The 24,252-nt window shown below is 37.2% G+C and overlaps 2 protein-coding genes across 8 annotated transcripts in view; one reads left to right on the forward strand and one right to left on the reverse strand.

The window, feature by feature from the left end:
• Positions 1–24,252, forward strand: part of LOC6648956 (uncharacterized protein CG43867) — a 109,779-nt gene that overhangs the window by 17,140 nt on the left and 68,387 nt on the right. For 2 of the 7 annotated variants that reach the window (XM_023179501.2, XM_002071758.4), the window contains exon 1: positions 15,609–16,382. The exons of 4 other annotated variants lie outside the window; for them this stretch is intronic. In XM_023179501.2, coding sequence (XP_023035269.1) covers positions 15,636–16,382 — 747 coding nt within the window. In that variant the 5' untranslated portion in view covers positions 15,609–15,635. Of the gene's footprint in view, positions 1–15,608; positions 16,383–24,252 lie in introns of those variants that run through there. One more of the 7 variants, XM_023179502.2, reaches the window with a different exon arrangement.
• On the reverse strand, positions 22,108–23,164 carry LOC124460473 (anionic trypsin-1). The gene is made up of 2 exons (XM_047011346.1): positions 22,340–23,164; positions 22,108–22,258 (listed from the first exon to the last, which is right to left on the reverse strand). Exons 1-2 carry the CDS (start codon positions 23,137–23,139, stop codon positions 22,255–22,257), a joined length of 804 nt encoding a protein of 267 aa, XP_046867302.1. The 5' UTR covers positions 23,140–23,164; the 3' UTR covers positions 22,108–22,254.

Consider the following 24,252-nt stretch of genomic DNA (forward strand, 5'->3'; position numbering starts at 1 on the left):
GTGAAAGAGAAAGTGAGATAGACGAAACCAGAGGGGGGGATATATGGTTAGTTGGGATGAATGGATGGAGAGTCGTCCCACACATTAAGTCCATTAAACGGAAATGGTTTCAGTGGTTCTTCTACTCTTTCCTTTTCCATACGTAGTTTTTTTTTGTTTGTTTGTTTCCCTTCTTTGAGAATAATTTGTAGCGAAACTGTAGTGCAGATGTTTAGTGACATAGAGACGATAATGCCATTGGGGGTAAAATACAAATATGGTAGACTAGTTCATTATTAGGCTAATTAAGTCATTAGGCAGTAGTCGGTCAAAAAGAACAACCCAAAAAACCCAAAAACATAGGCAGTAGCTGCTCTTAATACATTGATGGGCCGTAATGCAAAAACTATATGAATTATTAAAATTATGCCTATATATGAATATAGCCCCCCCCCCCCTATCCCTCTCCTCTTCTCTCCTTTACACTCCTCTCCAGCTCATACTACTAGTGATATACATCTGCGTCAGCCTGTGTATTACTTTCATCTGTGCTGACATAAATTAATTATACTTCAATGATTTTTGCCATATGAATAATGCATAAGCCGGTATACAGAGTCCGGACGCAAAGTGGAAAGAGAACAAGACTGTATTGAATGAGGTAGATACACATACATACATACATACACGTATGTACATACATATATAGGACTGCATCCCCCCTTCATCCTGATTTATACATACAACTAGACATAAACTGTGCATTATTGGGTGCTTCTTTTTGCAGGACTGCAAAATTTCAGTTTTATGTTTATTTTAGCGTATTTTTCGGTATCTCATCATAACCAAAAAGTTAACTATATTAAAAATAAAATAAATTTTCATTAAAGAAAAATTGTTTCAATCAAAAAGAGTGTAAGACCGAAAGAGAGAAAGGGGATACGCATTTAATCTCTCTGCAGAATCTATTCCGATCCTGAAAGTCCTATCCGGGAAAATTGGAAAAGAGAGAATTTGAATGTGTAAGAATGTAGAAAGAGAAAAATCCACTTCCAAATACCTTTGAAGTTCCAGCTTCAATAGTCGTTTGTGCCATATTCAGTGTTGTAAAACGGCCATTAAAAATAGAATATATGTAGATCCATCTTTACCCAATTTGAGAAAAGTGAAAAAGTTAGAGTAAATCCGATCAAAACGGTATTGACATGAACCTCACAAAAATAAAAAAATTGTATCTCTGAAAATATATTTTAGGCCTATTCCGTTTCTTTCTTGTCTCTATATAAGTATTCCACATTCCTTGGCCTTATGTTTGGTTGAGTCCTGAAATAATTTTCCAGTTAAATGCCGTAGAAAATCTGTCCAACCTTGTATATGTATAAATAAATATAGAAAACTAAGAATTTATATGTTTGCTGTTTGCTACGCTGTAGAATTTGGCCCACTTATTTGAAAATGGAACAAAAAACATTTAACGAGAATAATATGCAGGTAACAGAGTTTCATTTCACATATCAGTCAAAATGTCAGCAAGTTGGAACATTTTCAATTTCCCCCATATTCCCGGCGTTTTTACAAAAGAATGAAAAGAACTTCATATGTGCATTGTGGTGAGAGAGAAGTGGAGTGTGGGCGAGGGAGAGTGTGAAGGGAATCAGCGCAATTGGCACAAAAACCTTGCTATGCTTATGATAGGGAGTTGGTGGTTGTTGGTAGATGAGAAGTTCCGTCGGCCGGATGTTGCATTGTTGCTGATGCTGTTGCTTTTGCCTCGGCCTATAGTAAATGACATATGCGACAGTTGCAACATTCAAACTCATGTGCGGCTCTGTGTAGGTGTATTTGTATGTGTGTGTGTGTGTGGCATACATATCCATATTAATCGACACGATGGGCACGAAACTTTTGTCAAACATGGAATAAAATTGAAATGGCAACCGAGAAATGCATAGGACAGGACAGGACAGGACAGGACAGGAAGAGAGTCTAGCATGGCGTAGCCCTGGAATGGAATGGATAGAACCGCGCGCGGCCATTTGCCTCTAAGCGCAGCTTTCAACGCGTTAACGCGCTGCACATACCAACACATGTGTATATACAGATGTGCGGATGTTTGTTTATCCCATAAATATATAGTGTGTGTGTGTGTGTGTGTGTGTGTGTGTATTCTATGGCACATGGCTTATGGCACTAATGTGGCCACTTTTGGTGTTTGGCCATTTTGATGGCGGCAATGTTGGATCCAATGTGCAATCACTAACAACTGCGGCAGTGGTTCTACGCTCAACAGATTTATGACAACTCGTTCCATAGCAGAGCAATGCAACGAAGCACCGCATTTTGTACAAAAGCGGTGGGAGAAATCGAGGAAAGACACTTGGCAGGCGACGCGTCGAAAATGTTGTGCAAACATCGAGATAGAACCCAACAATACTCATCCATAGAGCACTGAGCACACAAAACTGAGTTGGCGATAGTTTTACCCTTTGGTTTGACTGTTTTAAATAGGGTTTGACAGACGAAAGATACTTATTCCCGCCTACTTTAGAGCCTTTCAGGGGCTTAGTTATAGTGATTCCATTTTCAGTAGTTCCTTCTATTGAAATAATTAACTTAAGTACTTTTTAAAGTTTTACTGAAGACCTTTAACACCTTTATTTTACCCTTGTAAAAAAGTTATATTAATTCTAGTGAACGATGTGCAATGCAGAGAAATCGAGAGCCGAGAAATAATTCAAAAATCATTTTCGAAACATTTATGAATCAATAATGAATCATTAATGAATTATTATTATTATTAAAGTATTATTAATGAATAAAAAATCTTAAATAAAACATTTATGAATTTAAGGTGAATTAATAACACACGTTTAAGTTCAATATGTCTCTTATAGTACTTTGGGGGTGCTGATCACGGCCCTGTGCTTAATTTTTGTCCATCATTTTCGAAAGTGCGTTGCACTTATTCAAAATAACATCATTTGCAATATTTTATTGTATAATTTAAACAAATTATTATACTAAAAAGATTATTATTTTAAGCTATTAATATATTAGGTATGATTTACAAGCAATTTACAAAACATTAAAGAGGCGTTCTTTGTCATAATGATATTATGCATTACACTTTGGATATGGTTCTAAAATGGGTAAAATTTGAACCAAAAAGTATGGGATTCTAAGGGATTCTAAGAATTTGCATATATTGTATTTTAAAGAATTATTGGAATCTTAGGCATCTAACAAATTGTTTATTAGTTTGCAAACAAGAACTATTTTTCTTTACGAGGAAATTCTAAAATCTGTTAAAAATGTAGAAAAACAATTTTGAACTTTCTATAGTATACTTTTGGGTGTCTATTTTACAATCCTAAATCCCATGAATTCACAAAATCTGGATGTGATGGGCAAAGACCGAGTATGCAGTCGGTCAGCATATCCGAATTAGTTAGGAACTCATCTCAAGTTAACGTCACCAAAAATCATGTGTAATGAATTATTGAAGTAAAGTACGAGTAAATCAAGAATTATTTATGAATACATAAAAAAAAAAAAATGATTGAATCATTGAAAAATCATTAATTAGTTATGAATTATTGAAGAATCCTTTAGAAATCCTTTACTAATCTTTTAGAAATAATTGAGGTATATTTAAGGAATCATTAAAAGGAGCCTAGAAAAATGCAAAAAAAAAATTTTTTTTTGATTAAAATGAATATCTAAGGGTATAAAATGCAAAAGATATTATAAAGATATTGTAGTATCGTAGTGATATGAACAAGGACAGGATCTTTTCTCTGATGTAAACATAAATAAATATCGTGTTTTTATGCGTTTAATAATTTTTTGGCCTGGCTAAAGTTATAAAATACAAGAAAAGCGGCTAATATTTTTCAGCTTAGAGTTACCTCATAGGATCTTAGAACTCTCTTTGAGGGCTTAGTTAGAACTGTTCCATTTTCGAATGTGCCTCGTGTTCAAACTAGAAACTTTTTGTGTTTTCTAAGATATTGCACTTGTATTTTAGTTTGATTCCTCAATGGAATCTCACAACATTCATATGCCTAGAATTTACATGATGAAACACAGTGATTAATGAAAGAACGAAACTTTTTTCAATTTTTCCGTGTGAAATTAAAGACAGATGGTAAATTTATTTTCGAAAATTGTTGCAATGTTCAGGAACCTGGCAAAGTTGCTTATGCAAGAGCTTGTACTATTACTTCAACAGTTTGTTGTTTTGCTTTTAAACCAAAATCTGGCAACAACTTTTTGGTCGTAAACATTTAACCAAACTGCTGCCTCCCCTCTCCACTAACCCTTCTTTTTCCCCTTTCTGTTCTCTACACATCGCTTTATTCGCTCGTTTTTTCGGCGCATTTCTTTTCCAGTTGGTAATAAAGTTGAATTTTATTGTTGTCCTACTACAAGAATGTTGCAATATGCTTGCCCATAATTTAAGGTAGCAAAAACATTGTTGCCAAAAAAAAAAAAAAAAAAAAAACAACAAAAATATAATAATAATAAAGAAGAACCCCTTCTTGAGAAATTCTTTCAAACTGATTTTGTGGTTTGAGCTTATAACCATTTTAGTCGACTTTCAACTTTTGGCCAAACAAAAAACAAATAGAAAATGCAAAAATTTTTGCATTTTTTAAGCTGGCAAAAAAGTTATTATACTCACATTTCTTGTTGCTAAATAAACAGTTGAGCAGAGACTCTAAAGTGAGCAGCATTTCAAGTTTTTAGTGCATCTAATTTAAAATTTATGATGCACTTGAATTGCAATTGGTAAAAAGTTGAAAACGACAAAAACAAAAACCAAAAACGAAAAATAAGGAAATTCGAGTTGGAGTTACTCATAAAAATGTCGACAAAAGAGCAAAAATGGCAATGGCAAATGCATAAAAACAGTAAATAAAATATTCATTGCATACTTTTAGCTCAGCTTCTGTCTCTTTTCGCATCAAGTTTTTCTTTCTCACTCGCTCGCTCGCTCTCTTTCTCACTGTTACTGCTGGAAATTGCCAATTAAATATTGAATAAAGTGAAGCATAATTTTTCCTTTTTACTGTATATAAACAAAATTTCACAGTTCGTTTCATTAAAAATGTCAAAGAGCTGAAAAAGAACACAAATTCTAGAAATAAATAAAAAATATTGACTCATGTTACATGGAGAGATTCATGTAAAATGCGAGACATCGAATTATTAATACCCTGATTAATAATAATAGAAAAGTCCATTAGGATTCATATCTTGTGTCACATATTAACACTTTAGAATGTTATCATGCATTTTGTTGTTGAATGTTGTCTTAAGTTTTTACTGCGTGTTTCAATGCTATTTTCTCGATTCAATTTCAAGATTTTCTCAACCTTGTGACAGACCTTTGACCTGTCCGACTTAAGGGAGAACGACTTGGCCCATTCGAGCGTTTAATTAAAAAAATTTTGACAAGTTCGTGCCTGGGCATAAATTGCTTAGCACCCTCCTAACTGCCCCCACTGCCAAAAAGGATAACAACAAGACGACGACGACGAGGACGACATCCACAAAAAAAATATATATGCCAAATGCCGTCAAAAACTTGCCCAACTATTTCAAGCAATTAGAAATGAAAAGAATTATAGAAGGAGTTAAGAAATGTGGGGAAATAACGAAGGTTCGCATAAGAAGGAAGAGATTTCCATAATGAATGGGTGTGAGATCCCAGCCTCTTTCACCATTCTGCTTGTCAATTTGGTTTTCTTCAACATATTTTCATGTCCTTGACGAGTTTTAAAAGCAAAATGTCCTATCCAACGCATGAAGTCTCTCCCTAGCTAGCTTTGTCTTTCTCTCTCGCTCTCATTCTCGCTAAATGTCCTGCAAAATTAATGCCCATCAGTCGCATAATAAATGAACTCTTCTTCTTCTGCCACTACTACTTGAAACAAAAAACAAACAGCAAAAACAAAAAAAAAAAGAAAAAGAAAAACGGCAAACTTTGTTGTTGTCTAAGGCTCTTGGAGTGGCGAGACAAAACTCATTTTGTGTATGCGGCACACACTTGCACACATACAAACACACACACACACACACATGTGTGTGTGTTTTGTTGGCCACGCTCGTTTATTCATTTGAATTATTCCCAAAAGCGCATTTAATTTTAATTATGCGTGACAATGCCTCATACAAAATACTTTTGGGCCAGGGAGACACCTCATCCGCCCACTGTCAACGACACCATTTTCTGTGCCTCTCTCTCTCTCTCTCTCTCTCTCTGTCTTTCTCTTTTTCCCTGTGACGCACTCACTTGCTGACCCACTCACTCACTCACTTCATATGAAGTGCTTTACGCTCCCATTCCTCAGTAAGATTACAAACTAGTTACGGAATTTGCCAGCCCCACAAAGTTTCGTTTTTTTCTTTGTGTGTTTTAGCCAAGTTTAAGTATGCAGAAAAATGGTGAATAAAAAGTAGAGTTATAGACAAAACAGTATGCATAGAATAGATTGTGCTTCGTCTCCTTATTTCTAAATCAAATCAAAACAAACATATGTGTTCAACATGGAGTTAAGTTAGCACAATGATTAATTAGGTCACCTGCTTTATCTTGTTCAGTTTGTAATCTTAGACATTTCTTTAGGATTGGCATTGCATCTGTATCTGTTTCATGTGAAGTCACACAGTTACGCTTAAAAGTAGGCAACGTTTCTACACAAAAATGTGTGCGTGTGTATGCATATATACAACTCGTAATAACAAAACCAGAGGGCCGGGGCTAACTTCGGCCGCGCCGAAATTTGTATACCCTTGGAATGTTTTTAGTTAATCTTACATTCCCCAAGGCCGTCAAAAAGGAAAAACGTTTTATATAAAAAAAAAAAACACAGTCATGATTTAACTGACAAATATTAACTTTTATGACAATAGCTAAGAAAATAACGAACTTATTAATAAAAGTCACAGTTTTCGAACAATCGTTCCTATGGTGGAGCTACATAATATAGTCATCCGATATTGATCAAATTTGCCACTTTTTGATTATTTACAAACTTACCAATAATAAACTTCATGAAAATAGTTCAGAAAATAACTAAGTTATTGAGGAAAGTCTTTGCCGTTTGTATGGGAGCTATATGATATAGTGATCCGACCTAGCTGAATGCAAGATATGCTAAACCTGCAGTATATAGAAGCCCACGTGCCAAATTTGAGCTCTTTAGCTCTTACGATCAATTCAGACGCACGAACGGACCGATATGGCTATATGAATTTGTCTCATCGTGCTGATTATTAATATATATATACTTTATATGGTCGGAGATGCTTCCTTCTATGCGTTACACATTTCTGACCCAAATTAATATACTCTTTTTGCAAGGGTAGAAAAAGGGAAAGGGAAAATGTGATATGAAATAAAAGGCATAGAATAAAAAGGAAAGCGGAAACAATGAATACAAGAGTAGAAGAGAGACGAAAACAGGACAGTCATAGAGTGGGCAACAAAATCAAATAAATATTTCAGCTCAAAAATATGTATATATACATTTTTTTGTTGGTTGTTGCTGTTTTTTTTTTTTTTTGTTTTGTTTTGTTTTGTTGTCCAGCTTTATTTTTCAGCAACTGAAAGTGAGTGGGAGTAGATAAGGGACTTTTGGGTAAGGGGGCGGAGTTGGTATGGTCATGGTATATGAGTTCTAAGGCAACGCAGAGCGAAATAGGGAAAAATGATGCCCAGCTTATGGCTTTGACTGTTGACAACGGCAACAGCATTTGAATGTGGGACAACTCGAAGCGAGAGGATATGGAATGGGAATGGAATTGGAAATGGGATATGAAGACATTCGCCTCAAAAAGTGTCCAAATGAAGTGGGTAAGGCATTCAGATGAATGATGTGGAGAGCGGGAGCGGGAGCGGTAGGAAAATAACAGTGGTCAATCGATAATTTAAAAGTTTAAAGCTGCAATTCAAGTTGGCACGACAAACATAAATGTTGCCTTTCAATGAATCAATGAGCATTATATAAACTTTTGTTGTCATTTCGCTATAATTTCATATTTATTGGGAAATTTTTGTAATTTTTCGCTATTTAATATGTTAATGTGCTATTTATTTAATGTAGGAATCGTTGAAAGATCAAAATATCGATACTAAGAAGTGGAATTATCATGAGGTCCACACAGGTTTCGAGTAATCATTGTTCCACTGTGCCAAGAACTTGCCTTTTTGGTATGCGAATTCTTGTATTTTTTTTCTTCTTACTATAAGCTTACATGCTTCAAATGCCTTGGCCTAAAACATAAAGCTAATAAAGCTAACAAAAAAAAAAAAAGAAGAATGCTTTGAGGGAAACACAGAATAAGAATAAATACTCTCAATGTAAGGGTGTGTGTGTGTGTGTGTAAGGAGCAGAGGGGATAGAGAATAAATTCATTGCATACTTTTTAGGGCGGTCAAATAAAACATGATTATGGCCAGCCAGCAAGTGCAATTAATGCTTTCACTCACTCTTTCTCTCTCTCTCTCTCTCTCTTTTTCGCATTGAAAACCGCAGTAAAGTTAACATGTGTTTGTGTGTGTATGTGTTAAGCTTATTTTAAGCCTTTGCGAAATATATACTAAGTACGCCAAATGGAATAGAATGAAATGAAACGAAAAATACGTTGGCCACTCAAAGTAATGCCAAAAAATGATATTAAGCGGATTGTCGACGAGTACAGCTACTAACTCCCAACTATAATCGCTGTGAGAGGTAAAAGGAATGAAATAGTATGTGTGCGGAAGGGGTCGGCAGACTTACCTCTGGAGAGTCCCACGAAAAGACGGAAATTTATGAAAACTATGCGACAATAAACACAAGGAGAGAGTGTGCGACAAGTGAAAAGGCATATCCTACGCCAATAATACTTATGACCACACACACACACACACACACACTTGATGGCACGGAGGGTCGGTAGATGGGAGGTAAAGTGAGTGTTCCTACCGCCATAAGGGCAGTAAAATATATATTTATGTGTATAGGATTAAAAAGGGATATTAGCGCCAGTTGCCAGTTGCCAGTTGCTGTTGTTAGCACTTGTCGTCGCTGTCCTGGACATTGGTCCTTTGGTCGGCAATAAAATAACACGGAGAAGTTTTTCCACGTGACCTCCATCCTGCTGTTGCCGTTGCCGTTAACGTTTCCGCCGCCTTCACTGCCGCCGCATGCCCGTCCAACAGGCGACAAAATTTCACTTGACGAATTGAATGGAAATGGAAATGAATTGAATCGCTTTAATCAAATTTAATGAGTCAACAAGCAAATGAATCGAAATGATCCATACTTAAAACCTAATTGAGATTAAATGAATGTCGCTACCTTAAAGAGCAAATGAGTAATTCGAATAATAGGAATTCATTTCAGTTTTTTTGCTACTATCGAATTGTTACCAAATTGGTTTTTAATCAGATTTATGAAGAGCCATGAAATTAAATGAATTCCAAATGTCTCCTGATTGATTTCAATTTAATTTTTATTTCTCTTGCCGCCTGGACACACACACGCACACACACATGTGATGGGTGTGCGTGTGAATGCTTTGTGGGTGTTTGTATTCATTTGCAGTTTTACATAAATTCATGGGGTTGGCATTTTGAATCGCCTTTAGGCTCAGTGTCGGGCTATGGAATGGGGCAGCAGCTTAATTGCTCAACAAGTTGGCATCCTGTGGCGAAGCTGCAGCTGATGTAAGCCAAAAGAAAATAGAATTTTTCGGATTCATGGGATTCCGAGATGAAGGCCACCTGCCAAGAGTAAAACGCTTAAATACATATGTGCTAGTTGTATATTGTTGACAGCTAGGCAAAGCCTAGCCTAGAAACAATTAAAAAAAAAAAAAAATAAAAGAAAATAGAAAATAGAAAAGCAAAACAGTGACGACAAAAGCCGTGTAGGCTGATCCCCATCCATGGAAATCCCCAATCCTGACATGACTTAGAGTTGTCGTCACAGTTTCGATAATTGGCAGCGGCCCCACATTTCCTATTTCCTATTCCCTTTTTGGTTATATCCCCTTCGAAAAAAAGGTCAGCCGAAAATCAATAGCAGAACACTCTCTCTAACACACACACACACACTCACACACACACACACATCCGTATAGCGAGAGGAGCAAACCTAAGCCGCTTCCTAATGCCTAACTTCCCGTTTCTCCATCATTTTACCCAACCTCTTGCTTATGCTCTTGCTCTGTTTGCGTTTTGTGTTTCGTGTTTCTCCTTTTTGCTTTGTTGATGTTGACATGTTGTCGTCATCATCATCGTCGCTGACGACGTTTAATTTAAAATTCAAATGCAAACATGTTTGGCAACGCGCACTTTGAGCGCGAGGGGAAATGACAACGGGCGAGTGAGGAGAGCGGGGTAAAGAGAGCTACATATATTGGTACATAGTCGTTGGCAAAAAAGGGAAAAATCATGGGTATCATAGCGGGCGGGGTGAGGTGACGACGATGGCGATGGCGGTCTACAGGTCGGCGGCAGGTCGATGTAGGCAGCCAACATCGCAGTTTTGCTTTTTTGGTAAGTCATTAAAATTCGCAGGCGTCCAAACATGTGGCCAACTGCCTAGCTCTCTCTCTCTCTCTTTCTCGCTCTCTGTCTCCCTCTCACTCTCTCTTGTTTTCTCTTTTTTTTTATGCGCTCTGCCGTGTCTTTAAGGCTAACTAACTAACTTTGGGCTTTAATGCCCACAATCAGCGCACACGGAAAGTATGCTACACGCAGATGTTAAGCTGCAAGGAATCGAGTGGGTGATTGCGGGACAAAAGGTGGCAGGATAAGAGAAGGTGAGCGACGCGGAGTCCAACAGAAGAGAAAAGCAAACGGCAGTGTTTTGGAACTCACCACGCGGCAAACTGTTTGTTTGTTTCGTTGGTTGGTTGGGTAATTTTTTTGTATGTGTATGTGTGTGTGTATGTGTTTTTTATATATTTTACCGTTTACTGACGAATAAAGGGATATTGGGATATTTTGTCTGTCTGTATTTTTGTTTCACTTTGAATTTAATAGTAGTTTTGGTTGCCACTTTCAAAAACACTGTAACATGATTTTTCAGTCAAAAATGGGTGCCATCTCAAAGTATAAGGGTTCAAGAAATTAGCCAATCTAAAAAAATTCAACAATTATTATGCATTTTTTTGGCGAACAAGCGAAAAAATAATTGTGTTTCAATCCGTTGCTTCACTTAAAATTGGGGGACTTTATGTGTGTTGATCTATATCTATGTTCCATTCCATTGTTCCGGAGTTAAGCATCAATATATCCTTCTAACATAAGTGTTGTACTTTAGGTATTCCATAAATTTTTTAATTTTTTCCCTTTACTTTCCTTTTATTCATTTTTAAAATAAATTATAATACATTCCATACTTTCGATTCCAATTCGTTTCGTTTGTAAAAACACTACTTTTTAAATTATACGCTGTGATTCATAATTTTTTACACATTCCATGTATAGTTTAGTTGGTTTATTTTTGCCGTTGGAAATCAATTACTATATCTTTAAACCGTTGCTTGAGTCAGTTAAACCTAACCCAATATTCTGGAATTCAATTGTGAAATAGGGAAATTTCTCTCACCACACACACAGCCACACATACACATGTTCTAACACAGACACACACACACACACACACATGCGCAGGGCTCGTGTACCAGCTGTTATGTTCATTGTCGCTGTGAGCTTCGTTGCGCTTCGTTTCGGTTCGTTTCGTTTTCTTCCGTTTCTTGTTACTCGTTTGCCTTGATTCAGCTGCTGCTGCTGCTGCTTCTGCTGCTGTTGCTGGTGCTGGAACTGCTTGTGGCTGCCGATGCCGATGCCGTACTGTTGTGTCTGCATTGTGTGTGTCGGCGCGTCTATCGGTAAATCACAACCCATGGCACGGCACACGGCCATCAGTTTTTAGTTTGTCTTTGGCTGCGTAACGCGTTGCGTGTGCTGCTGCTGTTGGCGCTTTGATGAGTTGCTAACGGTGAATTTACAGTTCGTTTTCGTTCGACTTGACGCTTCAATTTTCAGATATTTCGAGCAATTTTTGCGCGTGATAAAAGTGAAATTGAAATTTCGGTTTTGTGCCCGTGTGTGTTGGTGTCTTTTACTTTTAACGTGAGCGTTCTGTTGGCATTTATTTTTTTTTGTATGTGTTTTTTTGTGATAATCCCGATCGGTTTGTGTTTTTCAAATTGATTCCGACAGAAATTCAAACAAAAAAAAAAAAAATATAGAAAAAACAAAAGTATTTCAAAAAATTGTTGCATACTTTGTGGGGCCCATAGGGGTTTTTGGTTATTGCCAAGGCCAAGTTGAACCGACAATAATGCTACCAAATGCGTTTCGCTTTGTTTGCTTTTCATTCCGTTGCTGCTTCCAATTCTCTTCTCTTCTCGTCCCGTTCACTCTCACTGCTCACTGTTGTGTTCTTTTCCTTCGCTTTTTATTATTCCCATTTTTGATGTGTGTTTATGTAGCATAATTTCTGGCGCAGCCACGCAAAATCCCATCATGAGAGCATATTTGATGAAGTGTTTTTGTTCACATCCATCCTTTGTTTTCTTTTTCCATATTTAATGAGAGTCAAAAGTTGGGAGACCCAAGTGTGAACTGTTTACGAATTTCGGCCAAATGAAAACACGAGTTAAACGAGAACTAAAATTACACAAAAATTCCGAGTTTCAAGTGCCAGTAAATTGAATAAATTTTTGTCCAATTTCAGAAATTCGTTTATGTTTCTGCGTAAATAATAAAGTTTTAATCAAATTCAATTGGCAGAAAATATTTGTAAAGTATTAAAATGTTTTGTATCCAAAAACGATTAAACAAATATATATACAAAAGCTAGCAACCTGTTTCAAATGGGAGAACTGCATTAAAAGTCACTTAATTGGTAAACTGTTTGTAAATGTAATATTCTTACCATCAGCTTAATATTTAATTCCATCTTACAATATTCCTACACTTGACCGAAATTGAGTTTGATTTACCTTAGTCGAGTGAAATCAACATCTCCATTAGATACGTTTGAATAGTGGCTATTTGCAGTGCAAAATAAATCTGTTTTAATTGATAGATTGTTTATTGGTTGGTCGGCTTTGCAGTTTTTGTTGACCTAATTTGCTAAATGATGATTTCGATTCCTGCTAATCAAATTGCAACCAAAATATTGAGAATATAAATAGAAAACTATTGTGACACGACAGTGCGGTAGACTTCAATAATTATAGCCCGTTTACAGTCATAACATTTTCGATTGATAGATTAAGATTATTGATATTCATTTTAAATAAATTTTCAAACCTGTAGCTAAAACTATTTCTAGCTTGTTTTTATTAAGTAAATGGAATATAAATTTCAAATACGAATATCTAATGATAGTACTTTGAAGGAAGCTATTTTCCATGCTCTATTGAAAATTGCCGCAAAAAGTATGCTATGATAATTTCAACAATTTTCCATAGTAAATTTCTTGAAAGGAGTACACAAAGAAGAAGAAGAAGAAGAAGACTGCAGTCAGTTCAGCGTGTCATTAATATGCCTACTTCTGGCTACATACTTGGTTGAATGTTTGTGTATGCGTGTCGAAGAGAAGTGCATCAAGGAGACAGAGTAAAGGGTATGTGAATGTAGTAGGTGGACAACAAGGACAAGACGATGGAGGTGTAGGAAAGGTGGAGGAGGAGAAAATGGTGTGTCTGTTTTTGTCCAGCAGTTGGGAAATGCCAGGCTCGACTGCCTGTGTTTCTGCCTTGTCCTGGGCAGCTCAGACACATATGTATATTATCTCTAGTGAATTATGGGCCTGCCCATATAGATTCCAAAAACGGCTTGTCCTTACAGCAACAGCAACAGCCAGACATGGTCGTCCGCTCACTGTGTACCATCATCATCATCATCGTCAACATCATCATCATCTGCAGCATCATCATGATGCATTTTGTGGCACACATTGTTAAATGGACGATACACAATTTGAAGTGAAGTTTCAGACGCTCACTTCTCACACTCACACTCCACTCACTCCACCCTCTTGGTTGTCTTTAGTGGCAGTTCTCCATTACCATCCTATTAGCTCCTCGGATTACTCTTGAAACTCTTTCCAAGTTTTTCTTTTTTTTTTTTTCTTTGCTGTTGTTGTTGTGCCTTTGCTTTTTGAAATGTGATCTGAGCCATATGGCCAGATAAATTTAAATAATGTCTGGTCACATAATCGAAAAGCTTTAGCCACTAATTAGCTTAGCTTCAGTTTCCACTTCAAACTCCAGCCTCATCCACATCCTTGTGCTCCTTTAGAGCGTTAGACATTTGCTCTTCACTTTGTTCAAATTTATTGATGTCCGAGAGACGGAGCTAATGTTCTTTTGCTTCTGTTGGCGCTGCTTCATGTTGCTGTTGTTGTTCGTTTGGAAATTGAGTTATTTATGTTCTGAAATTGATTGCTGCTCCTTGTTGTGCTTTCTCTTTCTCTCTCCCTGCTCGCATTCTCCATATTTTCCCTCAACACTGACCGTTATCCATTCCGAGCTGGACCAAGTCAAGCGTGTGGCAAGAGATAGCGTTGGAAAGCAAAAGCCAATGCTATTGCTGCATATGGCAAAAATAAGCGAAAAATATTTTTTTAAAATTATTATTGTTATAAACGAAGGAGGCAAAAATGGAAGAAGTAAAATGATGGAATATCCTATTCTATTTGATGTGATTTGAATGATCTCAGAATGAAATGGAAATTATAAACGTTTTGCTAAACTACTTTTGTTATTATTATTCATATTTCAAAATGTTGTCATTTTATAGAAAAGTCTTGGTCAATGCAAATTATTTGCAAGTTATGGTCACACTACAAAGCAGTATTGGTCAATGCTAATAACAATGTGATTTTCTTTTATTGGAATCAACAATTAGCTCGTCCATAAATTGCATTCCAATTATAAAATGAAATATAATTGATTGGAATCTTAACAATATTTATTTACCTGAATTTTGTGCAAAAAGCAAAAGATAGAAATATGTATATTTTTATATCATTCGTCTAACAGATTTCTGTTTGCCTTGGCAAATTTATTGCCTACCAAATATAAATACATATATATTTATTTCCGAGTGTGCGTGTGTGTGTGTGTTTTTCTGTGTTTTTGCTTTTGGTATTTTCGGTTGACAATCGCAATCACATTTAATTTATTTATATATTTGTGTTGTCCACTTTATGGCGTTTTCACATTTCGAAGTCGAATGCATGATGAGAACACGGGGTTGTACTTCCAAAATGACAACACATTTGATTGTGGTTAACGCCCATTTTCCCTACTCTGCTACTGCCCCCTCAACTACTACGACTGGGGGCTACCCTTGGGGGCAATTCATCAAGTGAATAGCAATTAAAAAAAAACACACACACTCACACACACAAAAGAACAACAACATAAATTTGCATAGCCAGACAGACATACCGGGGAGTGGGCGAAACTTTAGTGTTGACCCGGCCTTTACACTGATATGCAACAATTTTTTGCCACAGTCGATATGAAAAGCGCCAACTAAACTAAAAAAAACATCACGCAAAGAAGGAAAAACAACTGTTAGATAACGTTGAAGAAAAGAAAAACAAATTTGTTAAACAGTATTTACCGTCCAAATGGATTTAATGCTCATGGATGCCAAATCCGCCCAGGAGAAGACACAGCAGCCACAGCAAGCACATGATGAAAGTTCAGATGAGACCGCCAATTCAGATCTAATAGATGCCGCCAAAACAGTTCAAGTGATCATGATCAATAATGAGGAAGAACGCGGATCAGTGGAGAATCCATCGGGAAGCTCACCGGCATCAGCAGCAGCCTATTTACTGCATCATCATACCCATGCCCATGCCCATGTCCATTCCAATCCCCATTCCCATTCCTACCATCATCAGTTGATGCATCATCATCATTCGCTGCAATTGCATCACACAGCGCCACCATCCCCATTGGCAGCGATCCGCCATCAACAGTCAAATGGTGTGGCAGCAGCGGTTACGTCACCATCGTCGAGTCCTCCGCCTCCTCCAACGTCATTAGCCTCAACTGCAGCGCCAGCCACTGCTCAGTTAGCTGTCTGCTCGTGTTCCCCGGCTTCTAATGTTCATCATCATCATCATCTTGGACATGTTTCACATCTGCCGCCACATCATTCGCCGCACCATTCCGCCCTGTATCCTCTTCTAGCCGGCTATGCCGGATCAACCCATCCAGTGGGCTCGAGTGGACCCAGCTCTTTGGTCAATTCACCAGCATTGGGACGTCGTAAACGTTACACCAGTAATTCCTCAAATTGTTCCAGTCAATTCAATAATAACTATGCCGGCTTGGATGTGGATTCGTTGGATGATATGCTGAGAAAGGTGAGATACATCTACATACAATGTTTTTAAATCATTTTTGGAACCAACTGCAGCTAAAACCAGTTGGGAATTTCAGCTCTGTCAATCTAAAATTATTATAATGAACATTTTTATTCAATGATTAATTTATTTAAGTTTTGGGTGGGGATTCAATTTCTAGGTATACTTCAATGAAAGTGTTTTCTAGGGGGGATGGTATTGTGCCTGGGTGATGATTACTTGTCAAGTAGCCGTCGCTCGACTCTTGAACAAAAAACCAAACTCTAAAATTGATTTTCAAGTGTTGCAAGCAGACGTTTTCTGGCCATTTCATGTACTAACTACTCGTTTATCTATACATACTTGAACCTTAAGCCATTGTCCTGGAATTTTGTCTTGAGGCAACCACAACGTCGTCTCCCCTTGCACACCCTCTTCTTTGACCTGCTCACTATTCAGATTGGAGTTTTGGGTTTAACAGTTTGGAGTTGAGGTTCAAACTTGAGTTGGATTCGAGTTTGAGTTTTCGGGTTTGGTTGTAGTTCCGCTTCTTTTGCTTTGTCGTTGTCGTAGATGCTTGAAATTTTTGGCTTAGCAACTTTTACCCGACCACAAAGGCAAGTTGTCGTCGTTCTGGCCAATATTCGACTACTCCTTCCACTGGAATCGTTTGCGTTGGCTTCTCATGCTCAATTCCGATTAAAGGTTCTTGGTATTACTTGTTGTTTTGACTTTGTCTAATTTTTGGGGCGTGTGTTTATGACAAATTGAAACTGAAGAAGGCGAAGCTCCAAAGATTTTCATTTGCCTTTTTCCCCCTCACGAATATAGCTCCTTCCATTTTCCAGCCATTGGCTTGGCCCCAGCCCCCCCCCTTCCACAACCTTACTTGTGGTTGTCCCAGTTTTGTTTGGGTAAACACAATGAAATGTCCGCATATTTGGCACATTATTTTTGAATTGCCATTATGCACGCGCAGTCAGCGGTGGAGCAATGTGGCAATAAGGGAAATGTCAGTGTTGGGGAGAGGGGCCATGGCGGCATGGGAAATGTATGCCACACAAACCCCGCAAAATGCAAAACCAACCTAGGTAACGGCAATGCGACACACCAGGGTAACGGTAAACTGAAACGAAACGAACGATGGGCAACGTTTCTCGCTCCACTTTTATTTTTGTATTAGTTTCAAGGGGCAGAAGGTAGGCATATAGCGAGAAAGTGGAGGAAAGAGGAGATGGAGGGATGGAGGGATTGGGGGATTGCGGGATGGCGGGATGGTGTTGCACGTGTCGAGTTCATTATCGCTACGTTTGCTGCTGTTGTTGTTGCCCCTGGTTACCACTATTGCCCATTAGTTGCAACATTTTTAGGCATTTGCATTGGCATTTCTATTGCATACTTTTTGGAGCACACGTGCAGGGGAACTGCAATACAATTTAAATTGTTTGTCGCATATTATTTATGAGTCCAACTTTGGTTTTGTCTTGATTTTATTGTTCCTTTTTGGTCAGCTTAAAAATGTTAAACAAGCAAAAAGTGTTGCATACATTTAGGAGGCAAAAAAGTAGAAACAGAGAGCGAGAGAGAGGAAACAGACCGCAAAACTTTGTGTATGTGTGTGTGTTGACTAAAGATTTATGACTTTGCGACAAGCAGCAGGGACAATGGACAGACAGACAGACAGACAGACAGACAAATAGGCAGAAAGAGAGAGGGAGAGAGAGAGAGAGAGAGAAAGCTAGACAGGCAGACAACGGGTGTAAAGGTGGACTAGCCATTTAAAGAGAAAAGTCCACGGTTTAAAAACTTTGCGAGAAAGATAATCCGATATGTTTTAACCTTTGACCAAAATATATCTTACAACTAGTTGGTCTAGAAAAATACTCACACATACACACACACTACCTTAATATTTCGTAAAAGTTGTTTCAACTTTAAAGAACTCATTTTCTTGTCTTACTTTTCCCCCATTTGTTTATTGCCTTCTCCCCGACACACACACACACACACCCATACACACCGGCACATACACTTTGAATTACCAGAGATGGAGGAGGCTAACACTACATATGCCCAAAGTGCTCGTTAGCCAACATGAAATGCTCCTGCCCGCATCTAAAGGCACAGACAAACAAGCATAACCCACATACAAACCCCAAGCAGACACCAAGAAGAACCTTTACCTTTACTCTGGTAACCCCCCTCAGCCCACTTCATCCACAACATTCTATTGTCACCTCAATGTACGTACACACACACATGGGTGTGTGTGTGTGTGAAATAATGTTTTTATAAGTCACCTTTATGTAATGACAATGGGGAATCATTAAATGTCTATTTGAGCAGCAAATTTCATGCTCTTTCCCCATTTCTCTTCTTTTTTTTTTATGTCTCGACACGGTGTTCTGCTCTATGAGCTATGATTTTCTGCTGATGTTTAATTATAACAACGAAATGGGGACAAACACGTAATGGAAGCCAGAGGGTTGGGCTAATTTTGTACATATGTACAGACGTATATAATGTAGAGTATGCATATATCCTCAATAGAGATACTCTTTAAACTTTGGCAAGTCTTATTGTTAGACAGGATCATCATTCAGAAAATGATTGGCAGCTATGGAAAGTCTGCCAGTTTCTGAGTGTTGCCAATTTCTGAGATCGAAGCCAAATTGTAAACCATTCCATAATTCATAAATTCTATTTTTGTTAAGCTTTGTACATTTCTTAGCATTTTGGTTGCAAGGTATCTGAAAAAGAAAGAGAAAGGATAAAGGCATTTATCTTGGCGTCACATGTTGGTAGAAGAAATGGGATAAAATAGAAAAATGGTTGTAACCCATAAACTAGCAAAACTAACAAACTCAAAGAAAAGGCTAAGAAAAAAAGCAAATACTTACATATATAAAAAAACAGAGAAAAAAAGGGTTGCCACTTTCGCTTATATATTTTTGGTTTTTTTTTTTCTGCAACATTTTCCCTTTTCTTTCTCTCTCCCTGTTTCTCCTTTTGTGTGTGTGGTGCGTGTCCATCAAGGGATTTCCCTTCAATTAGGATTAATACTCAAGATACCAAAAAAGAAGATAGATAAAGAGAAAAGAGAGAGAGAGCGAGAAAAAATTCCTATGCTTAACTAGGGTAATGTGTTTGGGATGCCTTTCCCCGCCCTGACCACTGCCCCCTGCCCCCTGCCCTCTGTGCAAATGCTAGACAATTGAGGCATTATTAGTAAAGTAGTTTTACATACAAAAAAAAAAAAAAATAAAAAAGGAGAAGAAGAAAAAAAAAGAATAGTGAAACAAAAATTCTTACCCAAAAAGTTAACCTTTTGCTATCTTTTCTGACTTTGATGAGGGGCAGCTTCTACTCGTTAGCTTTTTTCTTTTTAATACCTTGCCACAAAGTATGTTGGCTTTGGTCATCATTGATGATCTCATCATTGCCATTTCGTGTATGCAAAGTTTGTAAATATCACCCCAAATATATGCTGAGTTTTTTCGAACATATCCAAAGTTGATCCTTTTTCTCGTCTAAAAGATTTGATGGATTATATAAAAAATTCTTTTTCTTTCTTTTATTTTTGCGAAAGGGTATATCAGCTTCGGCTTATCTTACGTTACAAAAAATCCATGTTTTTTTTTTGTTTTTTGTTTAAATTGCTTAAAATACAATTTATCACAATTGGCAATTGGTTGGCATTGTTTGTGCCGACCGAGTTTTCCTTTCTGTTTTCTGTTTCTGTCAAAATGAGTTTTCTTCGTTTTACCCATAAAAATGGTGGCCACATCTCTGTATATCTCTTTGCCTCTCTTTGTCTCTTCTTTCTTGTCCATCTATTTCTCTTGATTTTTAGAGATTGGGTCATTTAAAGGTTTTGTTATGTGTGTGTTTTTTTTTTTTGTAGTTGTTTTTGTTTTGTGGTTGTTGAAAATTTTTCGTTGGCAAAACTTTCTGTTTTCTGTGTGTGTGTGTGTTTTGTGGGTAAGTTGACTGGTTGGTTTGTCGGTCGGATAAGGGGGACTGCGGGGGTGGCAGTGAAATTTATTTCCCTGCGGTTCCTTCTAGTTGTTGTTGTTGTTTACCAAACGGAGATATTCTGCATTTTGTCTACACTTAGTAGTAGTGGTTTTTTCCGAACTCGACCCCTTGCATAAATAATTGTATATCAATATATTAAAGCTAAGCTTAGTCCAGTGAGTAAACATACATAAAAGCAAATTTGACATTCAAAATTTTCCCCTTTCTGTGAGCTATTTCACATTTTTGTTTAGAGTTTTGTTAGAGTTTTTTGATTCGATCGTATGTTATTCCTAGTTCATTAGAAAGTTTTGTTAATTCTCAAATCTCAAATGACTTAACCAGAGACACAGAATATATATATCTTTAAGAATCCATAAGTTGTATTGCCTTAAACCCATTTGAAACAGCGTTTTCCCAATGAGCTCTGCTGGAGTCCTCGATGGGAGTTTTTTTTTTTTTTTTGTATAGAAGGGAGAGGGAGAGCCTAGATATATTTTATAGTCTGCAATGAATTGAAAAGCTCTTTAAGAAATTTGCTTTAGTAGTAGACAGTAAAATATTTCCAAATGTGGTGGCATTTAGTTCCGGTTTCGTTCCTTTTTAATTTTTAGCGATTATGCTATAGAATTTATGTTTCAATTTCTCGAATAAGGAGGCTAGAGGTTAGTTTTCCAAGCAGACCAAAGATGAAGCTGACGACTTTTCAGAGGAACTTCCAACTAGTTTAACTTAAAGTACAGGCATAACAATGTTCTTTAGTGCCAAACAGAACCTGCTGATAAAAGTACTTGATAGTTTTAGAAAGAGGTACTATATGGACAACTTGCTATATGTATTTCAGCATATTTTTGTTTATATTAAACGAACTCTGATACATAGCTACATATTTGCTAGAAACAATTTCGTGTGGCTTCTTTTTGTTGGGTGCCCACCACCTGCTAGCTAACTCGATAACCGATGAGAAAAAATAAACGAAAATGCAAATTGAATATGTTTTTAATTTGGCCCTTAGCAGAGAACAAGCCGGGCTAACAAAACCCTTGGCAATAACCATCTACCCTTCCTCCACCCGGTTCGTTCTCTGTTCTTGGTCGTCAACGTCATTGTCATCGTCAAACTATTCAAAGGATAGCAGTCGAAAAAAAAAAACAAGAGATGAAGGGAAGAGAGAAAACCTGAGAGAAGCAAAGGAAGTGGGACAAAATACACGCAACTTCAAGCCAAAATTATTTTCTTGTTTTTTTTTTCGTTGTTCTTCTGCATTCACAGGGAGCACAATACACAGGAATCCAGCGATGGCTTCAGGTTGCTCTTTTGTGAACACATTTTGTGTTTTTTTTTTTCTGCACCGTTGCCGTCCTGTCGACGCGGCGTTTGTTCGTTCACGTGTAGATTTTATTAAACATATGAATTCATTATGTAAATGTTGCGAGACTGCAAAAGAAAATGAATGAAAATTGTATGAAAATGGCCCTTTTGTCCTTGTCCTCCATGCTTTTCGTCATTCATTTCTCACGTTGGGTTAATGGGTTATGTGCTGTGATTTTCGAAGAAGAAGTCCTTTGTTCAGCGCAAATTGATTTGCCATTTGGGATTCGGTTCGGCCATTCTACGTTGGGGTTTTCGATGGGGTTGATGATGATGGTGATGATGGCGATGATGATGATGAGCCTCGGAAATGGTAGTTAAGAAAAATAATTTTACACAAAAAATACATTACATTTTCTCCCTTTGCCTCTGTTTTTACAATATTTCTTTTATTGAATTTGCTTTTGCTTGTTCTTCTTATTTCAGGTAAGTGCCACAACAAAATGAGCAGAGAAAGCTTTTTCACATTTTTCCCTTTGATTCCGTCCATTGATTGGGGTTTCTTTTATCTGCAAATGGGTAAGATATTTATAAAATTTATAAACTGTAAATAAAAGGAAAAAATAAGTATTTTTAACTGTCAAGTTTACCCTCTTTTCTTAGCCATTTCTTTGGCTTGAAAATCCAATTTCGAGATCGCATGTGAGATAAACTTATGATGAAAGTGAAGATCGGTGTAGATATTGGGATGTTTAATCCATCCACATCGATGAAACGCAATAGTAATGGCACAAATTTGATTATTATAAAGCAAAGGATCTCCCGAATCGCCATAGCAAAGACTTGAACTATTTTTTAGATCATGGATTGCGTCATGTCTTGAGTGAGTGAATTCTGTCGTACCACAAATCGTTCCTCTTGGCAATTGAGGGAAACTTTTAATGCATTTTCTTGGTGAAATAATCTTTATATCCAGCGTTTGCATCAAATCACTCGGCTTTAATATATTCCAGCCAGCTGTAAGTGCCACGGCATTTTCATCTGCTCTTAATTTGGATGGACAAATGGATGTATAACCAATTCGTGTCGTAGCTGCGATCGGTGACTTCAGACGTAGCAACGCAATGTCATGCCCTAGTTCCTGCGATGAATATTTCGGATGTCTTAATATGGCCAGCACTTTGTAGCCACCTTTAAATTGATTGACTATTTTCAATTCACCCGCTCGGACCGATATTGATTGCAGTTTCGTTTGGCTGGTGAAACAATGGGCGGCGGTTATTACGAATCGGTTGTTTATTAAAGAACCTACGCCCACAAACTGTGGATCATAGATTTGTACAATAAATTTGAAACGTTCTGAGCCAGTTTCTTTGCCCCATTTAAGGGGTAGTATTGGGTTAAGCAAATTAGCTATTAGAAATAAGGTGAAATAAAATGCCAATGCCATGCCATAAACTAACTAACTAAGTAGTCAACCGAGTATCTGAGTCAATGTCACAAATTGCATGTAGCTTGGTCTTAGTCCGTGAAACTTTACATTAGTTACGTTTGGAATTGAAAATACTTTTGAGTCGAATAGTGTAATTAGTCTACAAATAATGCCAGAGTTTTGTAAATGAAAATAGTTTATTATTCCTTTTTTAAGAACAACTGCTTCCTTTTTATCCTAGGCTGGATATTACGTCGGGGTCACCAATTATCTTCATCTATGTGAAACATAACATCGTGGTCACCATTTTGAATTTGTAGTGATTTTATTTCCATTTTGGTTACAATTTCATGGAATTCCATCGGGGTCACCACTTTTGTATTTCAAATATTGAAATAAAATTACTCATTAAAAGACTTTAAAATTTTAATTTTACTGTCGAATTTCTTTGAGATAACATTGATGTTAGTATTAAGAAAACGTTCACTCTAATGTTTGCAAAATTTTAAATAATGTAAACACGAAAAGTAAATGCTTTAGAATTTATGATTTTAATGAAATTGATTTTTTTCGCTTCCATTGTTGGGACATTGTGCTAGCTTATTTTGATACTGCCAACAATTATGGCACTCCAAAGAAGTTTCAGGCACCTTGTTTTTTTATTTATTCATGCGTTGCCTTCTTGAAGAAAAGAATAAACACATTAGGCCATTTCATTTTTCTTTCTTCTCATTTCACTTGAAAACAGTGGAGCGTGAATGCTCCAAATATGACGAAACTTGGCAGTTTTCTAAAGAAGTTACTTATAGGAATAAGTAATGTGCGTCCCACTGTGCCAAGCATGTTGTGGCCTCTTCACTTGTTGTGGTTTGTCAGAAAAACGGTGTGAAAATGTAATCAAGTCGACTATTATTCTTAGATTTGAGGCGCAAATGAAAATGCTGAGCCAAGGCCCCGGCTCAGGCCTAGGCCCAGAGCTTTCAGTGGAAAACAATGGGAGATTGGCGTGCATTTCTCTCTCTTTCTATCGGTGTGTGTGTGTGATGGAACAAGGAAAAGACCAACGCGTTGCCCGAATACAAAAGCCTTCATTCTTGTGCCAAAACGCTAAAGAAGTATATTGTAGAAGGA

This window comes from Drosophila willistoni (genome assembly GCF_018902025.1).
Source record: "Drosophila willistoni isolate 14030-0811.24 chromosome XL unlocalized genomic scaffold, UCI_dwil_1.1 Seg141, whole genome shotgun sequence".
NCBI classification, from domain to species: Eukaryota; Metazoa; Arthropoda; class Insecta; order Diptera; family Drosophilidae; genus Drosophila; species Drosophila willistoni.

Bases quoted from the DNA above. Each gene is read 5' to 3' on its own strand.
- LOC124460473 (XM_047011346.1), bottom strand. From the start codon at position 23,139: ATGGCATTGGCATTTTATTTCACCTTATTTCTAATAGCTAATTTGCTT.